Here is a 20,752-nt window from a genome sequence, read left to right on the forward strand (position 1 = left end):
GTAACTGGTGGCGACACATGGGGAGAGGAAGGCGGACTATCCTCGTTACCTTCCGTCAAAGAATCATCTAGGGCTACATTTTTAAGTGACACAATATGATCTTTAAAGTGTATAGACACATTAGTGCACTTGGAACACAATTTTAGAGGGGGTTCCACCATGGCTTCTAAACACATAGAGCAAGGCCTCTCTTTAGTGTCAGACATGTTTAACAGACTAGTATTATTCACAAGCAGGCTTGGAAACACTTTATTCAAATAAAATTTACAATTTGAAAAAAACGTTACTGTGCCTTTAAGAAATAAAAAGTGCACACAATTTTACCAAACCGTGAAAAATGATCCAATCTCTCTGAAATTTTTACCGCATGAGCCTAAGGCTTTGAAATGATTGCACAAAAATTTTCAGCCCAATTAACCCCTTAATGCCCAAACCGGAGCAACCTAAAGCTGACAACCGGTTAATAAACTACAGCACCTTGCCACAGCTTACTGCTGTGGCCCTACCTGCCCCTGGGGATTAGTTTTGTGGAAAACAAGCTTCTTTGAAGTCCTCAAGCAGTCTTTGGACCCTCCACGTGAAGCTGCATGAACTGTCTGCAAATATTAACTGCGCAACTGAGGCGCAAAATTTAGGCCCCCTCCCCCTCCACTCCGGAGTTGTGGGGCCTTCAAAATCCCAAATAGGTGACTAAACATATGCCATGTGGAAGATAACCCCATAATAACACACCAAAGTGCATAAAAAATGTCTATAACGAGTATTTTTTCCAATTAAATAATAGATTGCCCTGTAACAGTGTCCACCAGCCTATTGAGCCCTGTTAAGTAAGCCTTCCTTCTATACTGAGTCTCAGAACATGGCTTACCTTCCCCACATGGGGATTCTTGTCAGTCTTCTAGCATTAACTGAGTATTGTCTAGAAAGAGATGACTGAACATACCTTATTGCAGTTAAGCCTACAAACTGTTCCCCCCCAACTGAAGTTTTCTGGTACTCCTCAGTCCTGTGTGGGAACAGCAATGGATTTTACTTACAACATGCTAAAATCATTTTCCTCTCAGCAGAATTCTTCATCACATTTCTGCTATAGAGTAAATAGTACAAACCGGTACCATTTAAAAATAAACTCTTGATTGAAGATATAAAACTACAAATCTAACACCACATTCACTTTACCCTTCCGCAGAGTGGCCCTGCTGTCAGAGCCGGCAAAGAGAATGACTGGGGGGCGGAGCTAGAGGGGGAGCTATATGGACAGCTCTGCTGTGTGCTCTCTTTGCCACTTCCTGTAGGGAATGAGAATATCCCACAAGTAAAGGATGAAGCCGTGGACTGGATACACCTTGCAAGAGAAATGTTGGGTTTTGTGTCTCTTTAAGACTGAGTACACTCCAGCGGGTAAAATGAATCAATGGGATAGCACTAAAGGGAAGAACATTCTACAGTAATGAAATAAGCCTTTTTATTAATTGTACAAAAAGAATATTAATGTCACATAGAACTAATGATCTGAACCATGGCCTTATTAAAGGGCTATATTAGTGTAACAATAAAATGCTCTTTTAATAGTACAGGGTATCTCATTTCTAATGGACCATAGATGCATAATATAAAGACAAAGCAATTGCACTTAGTCTGGATTTCAAATTATTAGATTTTTTTTTAGCAAAATTTCAAAGATCGCTTCAATTACCCTGCCTACTGAATCATGTGACAGCCATCAGCCAATCACAGACGCGTATACATATACACTGTGAATTCTTGTACAAGTTCAGTAGTTGCTGACACTTCAGAAAATGCGCATATAAAAAAAAGGCACAAATTGAGAATGGGAGTAAATTGAATGCTCTATCTGAATCATGAACGTTTAGACTTCCGTGCCCCTTTAAACAAATTTCCTTCTTTTACTATATTCCTTATTCCTCCAAAAGGGTTAATCATGTAGTCAAAGTTGCATTCCTGGAATCCCCATCCTGCGCCAGATGAAGATACTGCCAGTGATTGGGGCAAATGCACTTATGCTTTCTTCTGATTGGTCTCTGGTCAGCTGATGAGGCGCAGGAGTACAAATGGCTACAAATAGTTAAATACACAGTAAAAAACAATTTGTTTAAAATAAAAGACCATTTTAAACTCTATCATCGATCTAAAATCCCTTTAGATCATCACATTACAATTCAATAAAGAGACTGCGCTATTACTAACAAAAGATCAAGCCACAGTCTTACCTCTCTATATCTTTTAAAACCCCACATAAACCGTTTCCCCTACTGTCATTGGCCAAAAGAAATATAATTCACCCCTCATACAAACACAGTAATTCTATGTGCTCAAACCCTTGTGTCCGACAGCTTCTTATCAATATGACCCCAAGTATTTTACACAAAAATGGCCATAGGGTAATCTTAGTGTAGCTCCTTATTACTGTACTGTGTCTACAGTTGTCTCTCACTGTCATGGCCAAACAGACCAAAGCGTATATCTCCATATGTCAGTTTATGAAGAGGAGAACTGCCTGGTGTTTCAGTACTGGATGGTTTGATGTATTTATATCATTAACCAACACTTTCTACTAAAAACACCACCTTTGGTGGGGATTTGCTATACAGAAAGTTTTTCTGGTTAGTCTGGTAGCTACGTCCTACCTTGTGCCTCATGCTGCAGTCCCAGCGGTCAGCTCTGGCAGCTAAGACCACAGTCAGAGGTAGAAGGCATCTACCTTCATGTGGTAAGAGAGCGCTGATCATGCACCTGTTACCATATGAAGCTATATTACTTGCGGTGCTGCCGTGGTGGTGTGGGAGGGAAGGACAAAGGTGGACAGGCGGTACTTAGCAAGTGGGAAGGGAAGGTTCCCTACCTAATGAAACATTTTTCTGGTGCGGGACAGGGAGAGATGGGCTTCTACTCTGTAGAAATTGGTGAGAGAGGGGGACACCAGTGACAATCGGTTGGAGAAGGGAGGGATCGCTACACTACAGAAAATGTTTTTGCTAAAAAAAATAATAAAAATATACACTCAGAGGCCACTTTATTAGGTACACCTGTTCAATTGCTTGGTAACACAAATTGCTAATCAGCCAATCACATGGCAGCAACTCAATGCATTTAGGCATTTAGACGTGGTAAAGACGACTTGCCGAAGTTCAAACCGAGCATCAGAATGGGGATTTAAGTGACTTTGAACAAGGCATGGTTTTTGGTGCCAGATGGGCTTGTCTGAGTATTTCAAAAAATGCTGATCTACTGGGATTTTCATGCACAACCATCTCTAGGGTTTACAGAAAATAGCCCGAAAGAGAAAATATCTAGTGAGCGGCAGCTGTGTGGACGAAAATACCTTGTCAATGTCAGAGGAGAATGGGCAGACTGGTTCAAGATGATAGAAAGGCAACAGTAACTCAAATAACCACTCGTTACAATCAAGGTATGCAGAATACCATCTCTGAACGCACAACATGTCAAACCTTGAAGCAAGACGGCAGCATTTATTGAGAGGGGGAGGGTTCAAAAGCTGTATGTGGGAAGAGATCAGGGAGGTGGTTCCCTACTCTACCCTGCCATTTTAGGAATCCAGGTGAATTCTTTTGGCTGCGCGCGCAGCTAATATTCCTTTGAGAATGCGTGCACAACTGCCGACAGATGCGTTACAAGCGCGATTATAGTATAGATGATATTCAGATTTTTTTATATATATATATATATATATATATATATATATATATATATATATACTTATAAGCTTTGACAGGTAAATAAAAACAGTTGCTCTGTTTCTGTTTAAATGGAGGGATAGCAATAATGCTAAACATTCTATGGTATTTAGGACAAGTTTTTCAGGTGTTAAAGATAGAAGTTTAAGTTCTCGCAAATATTTCTATAGAATGTTTATACAATATTAAAATTAGGCAGCAACAATCCCATTTTTTTTTAACAAAATATCGGTCTTAGTACTGTGAAACCGAAGTCTACCATATATACATATACGGATGTAGACAAACCAGCTCAGAGTGGAAATAATTATAAATAATATTTTCATTACAAATTTCTTCTTAAAAAATATATTTTCGCTCCACAAAGATATATAGACAAAACTAATTCAGATTCCTAAAGTTTCTTTGGCATTAACACACTATCACGTTAACCTAATTTATATTATATTAAGCCATACCATCTCTCAGTAAATCTGTTTAAATTCAATTTTACAGCTTAATTGCAATTTGAGTGTTGCCTGCCCTATGCTAATTTGCCAGCTGTGTACGAAGCTTAAAACAATATTTTAGTTAAAGGGAGATTCTCAAGCTATAAGCCCACTTTACTAATGCCATGTAACATTTATGAAAACATCTTTCCTAGGCGTCACATTGGTTACTAGGAAGCTTTATAGGTACTTGCTGTCTATAATAGATGTCAGGAGCACATTGAACTCACCCAATAGATCCATCTTATTTTCTTCTATCAGACGATTGACCAGGCCATTGGCTTTCTCTATGGTACAAACAGCAACATCTAGAGAAGAGAAGCCACCGGCCGGTGATGAGCTGCCCATGTAACCTTCCACCTTCACCCCAACCTCCTGGAATAGGTTCTGGAATCACATTACAACAATGTTATACATGAGGCCTGTCTGAGACAGTGCATCATATCTTATGGGTACATTGCATCTAATGAAAGGTATACAATACCATTTATCCTAGGACAGTTTTTTTAAGGTTTGTAACAGTATGATTCAGTAAGATGCAGACAATATAAAGTCTGGATTGCTGTAACTCCAGGAAACATCACTCAGACTCATTGTTCTATAAACAGCAGAGGCTAGCTAGGAGAATCTAAATGCGCCCAAACCTTACAACTGATGTAACAGGGATAGGTGTCATCTGTTTGTGCGAATTAAATCCTCACAGTTTCACTATACCTACGGTTAACAGCTTCATAATTGTACATCTACTCAGTAGTTCTTGAAAAGGACATGAAACTCACTGTGTGTGTAAGACGTTACCACTCCATTTCAAAAGATCTGCCTACCAAATAAATGTTTTAAAAGCATTCATATGGTTAGCAACATCAGCTTGGTTTTGTAGCCACGGAACATCTTGAGTGTTGCTGATCATATCTCCTTTGCTGGGGTCAGTCAGGGACAGCTATAAATAAGCTCCTTCACTGATCAAGCAATCACTGTGCTTCCAAATAATATGTCCCTTTAATGTACATGGATGCATATACAAATTTTAAACAGAAGCATTTTTGCAATTTACTTCCATTAGCAAAACTGCTTCTAGTGAACAAACTCATTTACAGTCCTAACAATTATCCATAATCAAGAGAAATAAGGTAAAAAAATTTAAATAGGGTTTTCAGGTGGTTTATTAATAGGAAAAAAGCAGCACATTGTCTTGACTAATTTAAAAAAAAAAAAAAAAAAAAAAAAAAATGTTTTTTCCATATTACTTTATTTCTGATACATACTACTGAAACCTACAGAAACCAATTACTGAGCGTTAACTGAAATGCCCTATCGCACATTCTATAGGCTCAGGCTTCATAAGACTCACTCATCAGCTTGTAGACACACTAAGCAATGATTAACTGCTAAGCAGAGATTGGGTTGTCTTAAAAAATAAACATCAGACTGACAGTTCTCACTAACTGGTTACAATCCCTGCTGATGGACAAACCATGTAATCACTGCCGATTCCCTCAAAACATTTAGACAAAACTTACTGCCACAGAAGCATGCAGACCTGTACACGTATCGGCTGCAAAACTTACTGCCACAGAAGCATGCAGACCTGTACACGTATCCGCTGCAAAACTTACTGCCACAGAAGCATGCAGACCTGTACACATATCCGCTGCAAAACTTACTGCCGCAGAAGCATGCAGACCTGTACACGTATCGGCTGCAAAACTTACTGCCACAGAAGCATGCAGACCTGTACACGTATCCGCTGCAAGACTTACTGCCACAGAAGCATGCAGACCTGTACACGTATCGGCTGCAAGACTTGCTGCCACAGAAGCATGCAGACCTGTACACGTATCCGCTGCAAAACTTACTGCCACAGAAGCATGCAGACCTGTACACGTATCCGCTGCAAAACTTACTGCCACAGAAGCATGCAGACCTGTACACATATCCGCTGCAAAACTTACTGCCACAGAAGCATGCAGACCTGTACACGTATCCGCTGCAAAACTTACTGCCACAGAAGCATGCAGACCTGTACACGTATCCGCTGCAAGACTTACTGCCACAGAAGCATGCAGACCTGTACACGTATCCGCTGCTTGTGTCACAAAGAATATAACAACTATGGAATATGTGAACCGCAATCAGATGTTAGTGGATAAAGTTGAAACAAAACCCAAAATAACATCATAACACCAACACATACTACCCTTTATAAAAAGAAATTAACTTGGCTCACCACAGTAGCATTTACCAACAAACTAAATGCTGAAGAGAAAACCAAAAACTCTTAAACACCACCTTAATATGATTCCTCATCTTCCTACAACTGGACAGATCTGTTCTCCAGTAACTGTTCCCTGTCAACGGTTAGACAAGTTATGTTTCTTTTCGGTTAATCAAATTATGAGTTTCAGTGAGTAATTGCATTGTATGCAGACACCATGGGGTAGATTTATTAAGCAGCGGATGCTGCAATCTACCCCCAAAATATCCGGCTCACAGGAAACTTAAGAAGCAGCGGTCATAAGACCGCTACTCCTTAACTCACAGCAGTCATATAGATACAAACGGGATGATGATTAAAACCCCCTGCTAGTGGCTAATTGGCCGCGAATGTTTAGGGGGCGGCATTGCACAAGCATTTCACCAGAAAAGCTTATGCAATGTTAAATCCGTATGCTGTCGGCATTTAGCGATGTCGGGCTGAAGGTGAATCATGTTTGCCAACCGCTAGATAATTCGGCCCCCATGACTCTGTTAAAGCACTGCAATTTTATTATAGTGCCAGAGCCCCCCAAACAATGTTACCAGCTGGCGCTTTATTTGAATGCACATCATTCCTATGTAAATCTTGCAGCCTTCTCATCAGATTAGGAGTGTTCTAGATTTTCTATTTTTCCATAATTATTGAGTATCTGCTTCTTGCATTTTTGGAATAAACTTTTTTTGGCAGGAATATGCACTTTGCCAAATGTGCCTCTGAAAAATCAAAGCTTTTTATCAAAGTTTTATTATCTGCATTAAGAAGTGCAGCATTCCTCACTTTTCCTCAGACAAATAGGAGTATACTTGACATGTTATTGCAAAGGAGACTGTTCCATCTTATTTATCCATACGAGAACATATTACACAGGCTAAGTGAGATGCTCTACATGAGTCAGTCCCTCCTACCTCAACAAATTCTGACGGTATGCGATTAGACTAGAGACCTGAACTTCCAATTTGCCCGGTCTGTCTCAAGCTAAATGAAAAAGCATTTACTTGTCTCTGAATACTCTGGCACTGTTAACCCCTTATTCTCTTCTCAGTTTCTGGATACGTGGATTATTTTCCTAAGTTTGGGAAAACAAATCCTAAATAGATATTGAAGACATATTTAAATGATCCTATGGATAGGAAAATATATACACATTTAAAGTGATCATTTATATTTCTAAGTGCAATCATGTGTTTAATAGAACACGTAAATTGTCCCTTTTAATAGTGTAGAATGCTTTACAACTGGTTTTACTGACTGCCAAAAATGTAAGTCAGCATTAAGCTAACATTAGTTAATATTAGATGTTGTCAATATTTGTTGCTCAAGATAGATATAGATAAATAGATAGAGAGATATAGATAGATGTAGATAAATAGATAGAGAGATATAGATAGATAAATAGATAGAGAGATATAGATAGATAAATAGATAGAGAGATATAGATAGATGTAGATAAATAGATAGAGAGATACACACACACACACACACACACACACACTGTATGTATACACACACAAGTTTCTATTAAATTCTATGTGCACAGCACACACTCTTTTCATACAAGCTGAATAACCTGTTACTTGCCATTTAAGAGAGAAATATAATACTACGTATTAACATATCTTTGTTTTACATGAAGGCTTAAGAAATGATCTTTACGATTTAACCTATTGAATAAACTTCATTGAGAGAGAATTATAGAAGCCATCATTGTCTGGAGAATTACAGAAATGTATCAGTTACTAAGGAAATATTTTATCTTAAGAGAAATCAGCTCAGATTTAGTGAAATTAAGCTTGAAAACTAGGAGCTCCATCCGATATGCAGTGTCGCCTGCAAAAGCCGGCAACACCGTTTTTTTCGCGGGTTTGGTATCACATATACGGCGTAGCATACAACTTACGCCCGTATATTTCACCCGTCACCCGCAATTCTTACTCCCATAGGCTAACATGGGACCACGTCGTAAATCGGTATCCAATATCCAGCGCAAGGCCTTACGTGGCGAAAATAGAGAAATCTTACTCCATTTTCACCTCGCCATAAAATGCAGCCATAGCAGGCCTTGCGCTGAGTATGGGAGCACCGTAACTCCCTAAAATGCCTTCCAAAAAAAACCTAACACCTAACGCATGCGCAATGTCTATCTACCTGTCAAACGCAATCCCCCACCGCAATAACTAATAGTGTATTAACCCCTAAACCGCCGCTCCCGGACCCCGCCGCACCTAAATAAAGTGTTTAACCCCTAAACCGCCGCACCCAGACCCTGCCACACCTAAAAGTGTTTAACCCCTAAACCGCCTCTCCCGGACCCCGCCGCCACCTACATTAAATTTATTAACCCCTAATCTCCCGCCCCCATCGTCACCGCCACTATATTAAATTTATTAACCCCTAAACCTAAGTCTAACCCTAACACCCCCCTAACTTAATTATTATTTAAATAAATCTAAATAATATTACTATTAATAACTAAAGTATTCCTATTTAAAACTAAATACTTACCTATAAAATAAACCCTAAGATAGCTACAATATAATTAATAATTAGATTGTAGCTATTTTAGGATTTATTTTTATTTTACAGGCAACTTTGTATTTATTTTAACTAGGTACAATAGCTATTAAATAGTTAATAACTATTTAATAGCTACCTAGTTAAAATAATTACAAAATTACCTGTAAAATAAATCCTAACCTAAGTTACAATTAAACCTAACACTATACTATCAATAAATTAAATAAATTAAACTACAATTATCTAAAATGAAATACAATTAAATAAACTAAACTATAGTACAAAAAATAAAAAAAATTACAAGAATTTTAAACTAATTACACCTAATCTAAGCCCCCTAATAAAATAAAAAAGCCCCCCAAAATAATAAAATGCCCTACCCTATACTAAATTACAAATAGCCCATAAAAAGGGCCTTTTGCGGGGCATTGCCCCAAAGTAATCAGCTCTTTTACCTGTAAAAAAAAAAAAGAGCAATCCCCCTCCCAACTTTACAACCCACCACCCACACACCCCTACTCTAAAACCCACCCGATCCCCCCTTAAAAAAAAAAACTAACACTACCCCATTGAAGATCACCCTACCTTGAGCAGTCTTCACTCAGACTGGCAGAAGTCTTCATCCTATCGGGGCAGAAGAGGACATCCGGACCGGCAGACGTCTTCATCCAAGCGGCATCTTCTATCTTCATCCATCCGACGAGTAACGGCTCCATCTTGAAGACCTCCGACGCGGAGTGAATATTCCTTTAAATGACGTCATCCAAGATGGCTTCCCTTGAATTCCGATTGGCTGATAGAATCCTATCAGCCAATCGGAATTAAGGTAGGAAAAATCCGATTGGTTGATTTAATCAGCCAATCGGATTGAAGTTCAATCCGATTGGCTGATTGGATCAGCCAATAGAATTGACCTCGCATTCTATTGGCTGATCCAATCAGCCAATCGGATTGAACTTCAATCCGATTGGCTGATTAAATCAACCAATCGGATTTTTCCTACCTTAATTCCGATTGGTTGATAGAATCCTATCAGCCAATCGGAATTCGAGGGACGCCATCTTGGATGACGTCATTTAAAGGAATATTCATTCGTCGGTCTGGAAGGGTGCTCCGCGCCGGAGGTCTTCAAGATGGAGCCGTTCCTCGTCGGATGGATGAAGATAGAAGATGCAGCTTGGATGAAGAATTCTGCCGGTCTGGATATCCTCTTCTGCCCCATCGGATGAAGACTTCGGCCCGGCTGAGTGAAGACGGCTCAAGGTAGGGTGATCTTCAATGGGGTAGTGTTAGGTTTTTTTAAGGGGGGGGGGGGAAATCGGGTGGGTTTTAGAGTAGGGGTGTGTGGGTGGTGGGTTGTAATATTGGGGGGGGGGATTGTTCTTTTTTTTACAGGTAAAAGAGCTGATTAATTTGGGGCAATGCCCCGCAAAAGGCCCTTTTAAGGGCTATTTGTAATGTAGTATAGGGTAGGGCATTTTATTATTTTGGGGGGCTTTTTTATTTTATTAGGGGGCTTAGATTAGGTGTAATTAGTTTAAACTTCTTGTAATTTTTATTTTTTGTACTATAGTTTAGTTTATTTAATTGTATTTAATTTTAGATAATTGTAGTTAATTTATTATTTTAACTAGGTAGCTATTAAATAGTTATTAACTATTTAATAGCTATTGTACCTAGTTAAAATAAATACAAAGTTGCCTGTAAAATAAAAATAAATCCTAAAATAGCTACAATGTAATTATTAATTATATTGTAGCAATCTTAGGGTTTATTTTATAGGTAAGTATTTAGTTTTAAAATAGGAATACTTTAGTTATTAATTGTAATATTATTTAGATTTATATAAATAATAATTAAGTTAGGGGGTGTTAGGGTTAGGTTTAGGGGTTAATAGCTTTATTATAGTGGCGGCAACGTTGGCAGCGGCAGATTAGGGGTTAATACTTTAATAGGTGTATTGCGTTGTGGGCTATGGTGGTTTAGGGGTTAATACATTTATTATTAGGAGTGAGAGGGGGGATTGCGGATATAGGGGTATACGTGTCAGGCTTATTTTTGGGAGGCAGGTTAGACAGTTACGGGAGATTTAACATTTTAGTTAGTTTTCTTAGGCGCAGGCATTTTCTAAAGTCACTGGCGAATCCAGAAATTTGTAGTTACGCTTATTTCTGGACATCTCTAGTTTATCCGACTTACGGCACTTTAGGAACTGCCGGCGGGGTATATGTAATACCCCGATGTGCCAGGTGAAATTACGGGCGGCGCGGGTTCCCTTGCTTGTGCCGAAAACTACGCCGTATATCGGATTGCGCACTAGAACTGCAGATGGTTGTAAGATGGTGTATAAGTACCTGCAAATAATAGGTCTTCTCTTTGGCTACAGAAACAAACGGAAGGATGAACAAAGCTTTCTTCCGGGTTTCCAGAACTCTCTTTAAAATGAGCAGCTCAGCAACTAGCGTCTTCCCGGCACTTGTAGGAGCTGCGATGAAGAAATAAAAAGGTTTTAAATGATTTCTCTTTAATCTTCAGGAAAAGACAGAATTACTGGTTAGTGCTCACGTTTAGCAGAGCTACGTCTGTGGCAGTTTTGTAGCAGTTAAAGGGACAGTAAACATTTAGAGATTGCCATGTAAAATGCTTAAAGGGGCATAAAAACCAAAATGTTTCTTTCAGGAATCAGGCTGAGCGTATATATTTTCAAACAATTTTCTTCTATTAACAATTTTGCTTCATTCTCTTTGTATCCTTTGTTCAAGGAGCAGCAATGCACTACTGGGAGCCAGCTGAACACATCTATCTATAAGTCAATGAAAAAAGGCACATGTGCTGCAACTAATCAGCAGCTAGCTCCCGAGCCTACCTAGATATGCTTTATACTAAAGGATACCAAGAAAACAAAGCAAATTAGATAATAGAAGTAAATTGGAAAATTGTTTAAAATAGAATCATGAAGGTTTCGTGTCCCTTTAATCGTACACACACCTTCATTATGTATTATACCCCTTTTTCTGTAAATTGTGGATTCTCGAGTCCTAAACACTGAAAGAGCACATAAAAGGCTTCTCCTGACACATAACTGTCCCTCATTTGCAATTTGCCGTCTTCTTTCTGCTGGGACTAAACAGAGATTTTGTTAACATAATGACAGTGGTAAATCTGGTCTTCACAAGACTCAATCCCAGATTGGCTCCAATCAAATAATAAAAGGTGGGTGAAGTCTAACCAATGTAAAACAATTGCAGCAAGCAAGGTGTTATTTTATTCTAATAATGTTCAGACTATGCTAATATGTTAATCTATTGTAAGACTGCAGAAAACGTAATTACAAGGCGTTTACTGTCCCATTAACCAAACTAAATAAAAGCTAAAACGTATTTTTATTTCGGTGCCAATCAGCAGAGAGAGAAACGAACTCACCTGAATATACCAAGTTCTTTCCTTCCAGCACTTGCCCAAGCAGGAGACATTCCGCCTGCCACTCAAACATCTGCACCACGCCCACACTGCGATACTTCTCTAGCACCGCTTTAGGAAGACCCCAGCTGGCCAGCAGCAGTTTGTCTGCCAGCTCATCAGGAGCCGCCATATGCTGCCCTTGTCCTTTGGGGAAAACAACCAATTATAACGCTGATACTGTAACTAATAAACAAAATATACATATGTAACAAACACCTGCTCCTCAATTAACTCATTTAAATGGGAATACGCTTGTTTAAATTGTTTAAAAAAATACAAGGAAACAGCGGTTAAGTCATGTGTTGAATTGGCGAGTCTTGCAAATACAAAAATAACATTTGCATAGTTTACACTATTAATGGAAAAATACAACCTGATTAACTATCACCTAAAAAACCCTCTATTTAAAAAAGGAAGATATTTTACCTAAAATTTATTGAGTATTCACACCCCACTGTAAAGAGACTTTAGGCAGCCAGTCAGGATGCTTGTCCCAGGACCTGCTAGGGAGTGTGCATCTGTCATGTGCAGGCACAGTCATGTTATTTTCCTATTCAGTTTAAGTAAGATCTATGAAATCTCATGAGATCCCAGCAAAGGCAAAAACATTACCTCAGCACTGCTGATTCTGATTGGCTATTGTTTTTTTCTTTTGTTTTGATTTTTCAACTTGCAGCTGAACAGCAACTGAAGTATTACTGTTTACACAGCACTTACTCTGGTGAGCTGAAGAAATTTTGATGTAAAATATCTTCCTTTTTTACATAGAGATGCTCAGGTGATATTTTCCTGTCAGCTTTTTACAGTTATATTCCATCAGTTTCAATTGATTTACCATGAGTGAGTATTATGTCCCTTTAACACCTACTCAAATTTCAAATAAGCAGTAGATTTTTTTTCTGACATTTATTTTCTCTCCCATTTCCCGGTCCCTTGTATCATGTGAGACATCAGCCAATCACAGACTAGTATACGTATACTCTGGGCGTGTGCACATGCTCAGTAGGAGCTTGTTCCCCAGAAAGTGTGAATATAAAAAGACTGTGCAAAACTTGATAATGGAAGCAAATTGGAAAGTGCCTCAAATCTGCTGCTCTATCTGAATCATAAAAGTTTATTTTGACTTGAGTGTCCCTTTATTTGTTTCTTACCCTATTTATTACTTTTCCCCAATGCGATAGATATAGCCAGCTATTAGCATGAGTTTGTATAAAATAAGGGCATAAAGATTTTTTTCCTTTTATGAATCACAGCATACAGTTTACTTCCAAGTTTATTTAATTATTAAAATGTGTTCATTCTTTTGGTATCCTTTGTTAAAGGAGCAGCAAAGCACTATAGGGAGCTACTTTAACACATTAGTAAGCCAATGTGGGGCAGCTAGCTCCCAGTTGTGCATTGCTGCTCCTGAGCCTACCTAGGTATGCTTTTCAAAAAAAGGTAACGAGAATTAAGCAAATGAGATAATAGAAGTACACTGGAAAGTTGTTTAAATCTGCATGAGTCACGAAATAGTAATTTTGACTTTACTGCCCCTTTAATCCCATTGTTCCCCGGCAGTTCTATGTACATAAAAGCAGCCCCTTACAGAGTTTCTAGAGGCTGAATGATCTGCACAAGGACCTAAGTGTGAGAAGGGAGGGGGAAGCAGTAAAAATGAAAGGGAAATCTATAAAGATGTTTTAGTTTAAATAAACAATGTAATTGTTATCATTAAAGGGACAGTCTACATCAAAATTGTTATTGTTTAAAAAGATAGACAACGCCTTTACTACCCCTTCCCCAACTTTGCACAACCAACATTGTTATATTAATATACTTTATATCATTTAAATCTCTAAAGTTCTGCCTGTTTGTAAGCCACTACAGACAGCCTCTTATCACATGCTTTTTTATTAGCTTTTCACAGCAGGGGAATGCTAGTTCATGTGAACCATATAGATAACATTGTGCTCACGCCCGTGGGTTGTGCACAACACAGCACTTACTGACTAAAATGCAAGTCAATAGATAATAAATAAAAGGTCATGTGATCAGGGGGAGCCTGTCAATAGAGGCTTAGATACAAGGTAATTACAGAGATAAAAAGTATATTAATATAACAGTGTTGGTTATGCAAAACTGGGGAAAGGGTAATAAAGGGATTATTTATCTTTATAAACCATAACAATTTCAGACTTGACTGTCCCTTTAAGCTATTTATTTTTATTTAGCTAAATAAAACTATTTAAATTGTTACAAAGAAACAAAAAGCAATATCCCAGGGTTTAGGAGCGTATAAGGTAAAATGGCAACAATCTAAGCACTGCACAATACAGCAATTAAAAGTTGATATTTATTGACAGATTTAAAAATTACAATTAGTAGGACATAGATCAGAGGAGTGCAGATACAAACGGAACTACTCACATCAAAAAAAGAAAGCGCAAGAACAACGTGAAACACGTCAAAATGACGTAGGCACCTGTTCCGTTTGTACCTACACACCTCTGACCTATGTCCTACGAATTGTAAGTATTAAATCTGTTTAAAAAAATATGAACTTTTAATTGCCGTATTGTGCAGTGCTTAGATTGTTGCCACTTTGCCTTAAACACTCCTAAGTCCTTTTGTTTCTTTGTAAGGATATACACACCGGAGACATTTGCGGTGTAGTATTGACACAACCAGCAAAGCAACGGCCGCTTTCCAGGAGGTGCGATATTTTTTAGAATCTGTCAGGTCCATTTGTGCTTTTTATTATTTCAATTGTTATTAAAAGGGACATTAAACCCATTATTTTTCTATTGTGATTCAGATAGAGCATGCAATTTTAAGCAACTTTCTAATTTACTCCTATTATCAAATTTTCTTAATGCTCTTGATATCTTTATTTGAAAAGCAAGAATGTAAGTATAGATGCCGGCCTATTTTTGGTGAACAACCGACCAATAAAAAAGTGCTGTCCGAAGTCCTGAACCAAAGAATAGCTTATAGAGGCCGTATTTTTCAAATAAAGATAGCAAGAGAATGAAGAAAAATTGATAATGCTCTATCTGAATCACGAAAGAAAATAAAAATTGGGTTCAGTGTCCCTTTAAGGCAATGATTATTTTTCTCTCCTTCCAACAAAGTTCAGTGGAGGAAGCGCTGCAGCGGCTCTCAGGATTAAAAGGTACGTTTTTGAAGAAAACGCTCGAAATGTCAATTTTGATGAATTAGAGTGTCCTTGTTTTTAATAGATAAACCCCTTAATGACCAAGGACGTACGCCACACGTCCTCAAAAAAAATACAGTTAATGACCGAGGACGTGTGGCGTACGTCCTTGGTCTGGAAAGCAGCTGGAAGCGATCCTGCTCGCTTCCAGCTGCTTTCCGGTTATTGCAGTGATGCCTCGATATCGAGGCATCCTGCAATAACCCCCATTGGCCATCCGATGCAGAGAGAGCCACTCTGTGGCCCTCTCTGCACCGGACATCGTTGGCCGGTATCGTTGGTGGGTGGGAGCAAGTCTGGGAGGCGGGTGGGCGGCCATCGATGTGCCGAGTGGAGTGGAGGGGGGCGGGACGGATGGGAGCGCGTGCGTGCACGGGGGGCGGGCGCGTGCACGGGGCGGGAGCGAACCGCTACACTACAGAAAAATAAAGCTGTCAAAAGTAAAAAATAAAAAGTTTTGAAAGCTGTAAATAAACAGCTAAGGGATCTGGAAGGGGTGGGGGGAAGCTACACTACATAAAAGGGCATTTTTTTTTTTTTTTAAAAAGGCACATTTTTTTATTAAACTGGGTACTGGCAGACAGCTGCCAGTACCCAAGATGGCGCAGATTAAGGCAGAGGGGGAGGGTTAGAGAGCTGTTTGGTGGGGGATCAGTGAGGCTGGGGGCTAAGGGGGGATCCTACACAGCAGCATATGTAAATATGCTATTAAAAAAAAAAAAACACAAAAAAAGCCCAAATATAGCTTTTATTTTAGTACTGGCAGAGTTTCTGCCAGTACTTAAGATGGCGGAGACAATTATGGGGTGGGGGAGGGAAGAGAGCTGTTTGGGAGGGATCAGGGGGTCTCATGTTTCAGGTGGGAGGCTGAGCTCTACACTAAAGCTAAAATTAACCCTGCAAGCTCCCTACAAGCTACATAATTAACCCCTTCACTGCTAGCCATAATACACGTGTGAAATGCAGCGGCATTTGGCGGCCTGTCTGCTATTTCTGAACAAAGGGGATCCCAGAGAAGCATTTACAACCATTTGTGCCATAATTGCAGAAGCTGTTTGTAAATGATTTCAGTGAGAAACCTAAAATTGTGAAAAATTTAACGTTTTTTTTAATTTGATTGCATTTGGCGGTGAAATGGTGGCATGAAATATACCAAAATTGGCCTAGATCAATACTTGGGGTTGTCTACTACACTAAAGCTAAAATTATCCCTAAAAGCTCCCTACATGCTCCATAATTAACCCCTTCACTGCTGGGCATAATACACGTGTAGTGCGCAGTGGCATTTAGCAGCCTTCTAATTACTAAAAAGCAACGCCAAAGCCATATATGTCTGCTATTTCTGAACAAAGGGGATCCCAGAGAAGAATTTACAACCATTTAAGCCATAATTGCACAAGCTGTTTGTAAATAATTTCAGTGAGAAACCAAAAGTTTGTGAAAAAATTAGTAAAAAAAGTGAACGATTTTTTGTATTTAATCGCATTTGGCGGTGAAATGGTGGCATGAAATATACCAAAATGGGCCTAGATGAATACTTTGGGATGTCTACTAAAAAAAAATATATCCATGTCAATGGATATTCAGAGATTCCTGAAAGATATTAGTGTTCTAATGTAGCTAGCGCTAATTTTGAAAAATAATGGTTTGGAAATAGCAAAGTGCTACTTGTATTTATGGCCCTATAACTTACAAAAAAAGCAAAGAACATGTAAACATTGGGTATTTCTAAACTCAGGACAAAATTTAGAAACTATTTAGCACGGGTGTTTTTTGGTGGTTGTAGATGTGTAACAGATTTTGGGGGTCATAGTTAGAAAAAGTGTGTTTTTTTCAATTTTTTCCTCATATTTTATAATTTTTTTTATAGTAAATTATAAGGTATGATGAAAATAATGGTATCTTTAGAAAGTCCATTTAATGGCGAGAAAAACGGTATATAATATGTGTGGGTACAGTAAATGAGTAAGAGGAAAATTACAGCTAAACACAAACACCGCAGAAATGTAAAAATAGCCTTGGTCCCAAACGGACAGAAAATGGAAAAGTGCTGTGGTCATTAAGGGGTTAAAAACCGTGTACTAATTTGTCAAAATTGACCTTCACTTTAATCAAATATGAATGATTAACCTATTAAAAACGGGAGATAATGATCTGTGTATTTCTAATGGTATCGAACTAAATCAGTTATTTTATGATATAACTGGAAAAAATAATCTGAAAATTTACTATTCTAAAAAATAAAACCATGGTTTAAATCGAGGCTTACTGACTAGCGATTTAAATTAAGTCAAACTAATTTGATTTATAGCAAATCCACCCTGATTAGAAATAAGCAGATAGCAAGTATGAGTCAGAAATACCATGCAGTTAGCATTGCACACACCAGTTATCTGATACCTACAGGTCTTTACTATACTGCAGTACACGTGCAGCTTTGTACTGCTCCGCACCTCTACAGTCTCACAATGGGATAAAGTTCTTCCCTTCCATCAAAAGTGAAATGCGTAAAATAAATAGAAGTGTTCCCTAAATCCCCTCCCCCTTTAATGTATTCCCAATGGTCCATTTTACCTGATGAAATGTACTTGTTTACAAATAACTCCTTTATATTAGAAAATGAAATAGCTGATTTTGCCTGTGGTATCCCTACCGGCAGAACGCTATCTTCGCTATCTGGCAGAGAGGTGACGTTTCCACCTCTTAGCCAATAGCATTGCAGGAAATCCGGATTGGCGCTGCAATATGTGGCACCAAGCTGGATTTCCCGCAATCCTGTTGGCTAAGAGGTGGAAACATCACCTCTCTGCCAGATAGCGTTCTGCCGTGGGCTGCCTTAGCAGCTTAGTGCGGCGATCGCCTGGAACAAATGAAGGAGCTTTCAGCATTAAGTATTTTATACTTCAAGAATGAAAGTCCCCTTTATTTGTTCCATTGGTAAAAACAGCTATTTCAAATGAAAAGATAAACCCAAAGAAGCAAGTTCTCATACATTTTATACTCTACAGCTGGCGTCACAAGTCATTGGAAACAGGGAAAGATTTGTGAGGAGCAGAGTAACAGAAGAAGCCCAAGGAGAGGAGGGTTTAGAGAAACGAAGGCTGCAGACAGAACAAAAGGATTAGCAGGGAAAGCTGACTTCTGTTGGACTGCAAATGGTTTATTTAAAAGGGACTATTAAGTCAAAACTAAAGTTCCATGATTCAGATGGGACATGCAATTTAAAAAAAAAAAAATTTTCAATTAATTTTTATCATCAAATTTGCTTTGTTCTCTCGGTATTCTATGTTGAAAGCTAAACCTATGTAGGATCATAAGCCAATTTCTAAGCCCTTGAAGGACACCTCTTATCTCAATGCATTTGACATTTTGTTTACAGCCAGACATTGTGCTCACGCCAGTGGAGTTACTTATGAGAGGGTACTGATTGGCTAAAAATGCAAGTCTGTCAAAATATCTGAAATAAGGGGGCAGTCTGCAGAGGCTTAGATACAAAGTAATCACAGAGGTAAAAAAAAGTGTATTAATATAACTGTTGGTTATGCAAAACTGGGGAATGGGTAATAAAGGGATTATCCATCTTTTTAAACAATAACAATTCTGGAGTAGACTGTCCCATTACTTCCATGTCACTAAACTAGAACTGCTACATTAACAAAGCATTTACCTGTAGCAGAGAGACTATCATTGAGCTTGCTGCTCTCCATCAGCGTACGATCGAGCCCAGCAGGAGGAGTGAGCACAGACACAGAGAGATTGGCGGTGCTGTTCTGTTGCACTCGCTGCTTGTGCTTTTCCAGTATAGATGCCTGATGAGCAGGACTGAACAGGATGTAGTCTCTGTGAGCACTGGGTACTGCGCTGGTATCTAGTGACACATCATTGTCCCTTCCAGCCACAACTGGCCTTACATACCGAGGAGAAGTCCTTGAACGTCGAGAATTGGATTTATTGTACATTTGTCGATTTCCTGCAACCTTCTTCGGAGATGATGCGGCGCCATCAGAACCAGGGCTAGAACTTGGGCGACTTCGCTTGCGGCTGTTGTGGGGACCCAGAGCCCCTTTGACAGCACTCTGGACTTTAGGTTTGATAACATTTTCCTTAGAGTTTAAGCTACCAAACAAAATATTGGTAAGACTGGCGCGTGGTCCTGATGAGGAAGTCTGCGGCTGATTTCTCTTCGGCTGCTGCATTGCACACAGCTATGGAAATGCACATTAAGCGGCACATTGATAATCTGACACCACTACTGATTAAGGAAAACATAACAATCCTTACAAGGATTCAGTAATCAAGTGTCTGAATTATTACCAAGTGATATCAATTCATTTCTGATGCTTCACAAGGAACAAGAAAAAGTTGTATGGGTTTGAGACAATTAGGCTGCCCACAATATGAGAGATGCAAACCCAGGGGTAGAAAGTGTTAGGTCTCCTGTGAGAAGTGCATTATGATCCTTGTTCTCTCATGATTCTGAAAAGAAATAAAAACACACTATTAATAAAGAAAATGTAATTATAGAGAGCTACAGCCCTCACATATAACATACATTTAGCCATATGACCATTATAGATCACAGAGCACAAAATATAACCTTTATTGTGCCTTATTAAAAGCAGTAAGCGAACAGACCAGTTTAAAAAAAATGATTATTAAAATATAAAAGAAAAATCCTTCCCAAACACCAACCAATTCTCCAGATCATAAACAATATATATCACATTAAAGGGACAATAAACCCATTTTTTTTCGTGATTCAGATAGAGCAGTGATTTTTAACCTTTTTTTGCCGTGGCACACTTTTTTTACATTAAAAAATCCTGTGGCACACCACCATCCCAAAATTTAAAAAAAAAAAAAAAAAATCACACATTGTAGCCTAATACAGCATATATATATACACATACACACAAACACACACATACTGTATGTATTGTGCTGTTATGCCATGCCTCCTACAAACTACCCCTGCACTGGGAGTAAAAAACAAGCAAAGTTTAAAAAATATGTCACACTGTTGTCAGTCTGCCGTGGCACACCTGAGGATCTCTCACGGCACACTAGTGTGCCACGGCACACTGGTTGAAAAACACTGAGATAGAGAATACAATTTTAA

General features: G+C 38.7%; 1 protein-coding gene across 1 annotated transcript in view; it reads right to left on the reverse strand.

Moving 5' to 3' along the window:
* The window catches only part of POLQ (DNA polymerase theta), a 444,612-nt gene extending 424,538 nt beyond the window's left edge, over nt 1-20,074 (reverse strand). The window contains exons 1-4 of the mRNA XM_053705140.1: nt 19,301-20,074; nt 12,399-12,581; nt 11,330-11,460; nt 4,435-4,591 (exon numbers count right to left, since the gene is read on the reverse strand). Of these exons, the coding sequence (XP_053561115.1) occupies nt 4,435-4,591; nt 11,330-11,460; nt 12,399-12,581; nt 19,301-19,829 (1,000 nt within the window). The 5' untranslated portion in view covers nt 19,830-20,074. The remainder of the gene's footprint in view (nt 1-4,434; nt 4,592-11,329; nt 11,461-12,398; nt 12,582-19,300) is intronic.
* Between the last annotated feature and the right edge of the window lie 678 nt (nt 20,075-20,752).

This window comes from Bombina bombina, chromosome 3, assembly GCF_027579735.1.
Source record: "Bombina bombina isolate aBomBom1 chromosome 3, aBomBom1.pri, whole genome shotgun sequence".
NCBI lineage: Eukaryota > Metazoa > Chordata > Amphibia > Anura > Bombinatoridae > Bombina > Bombina bombina.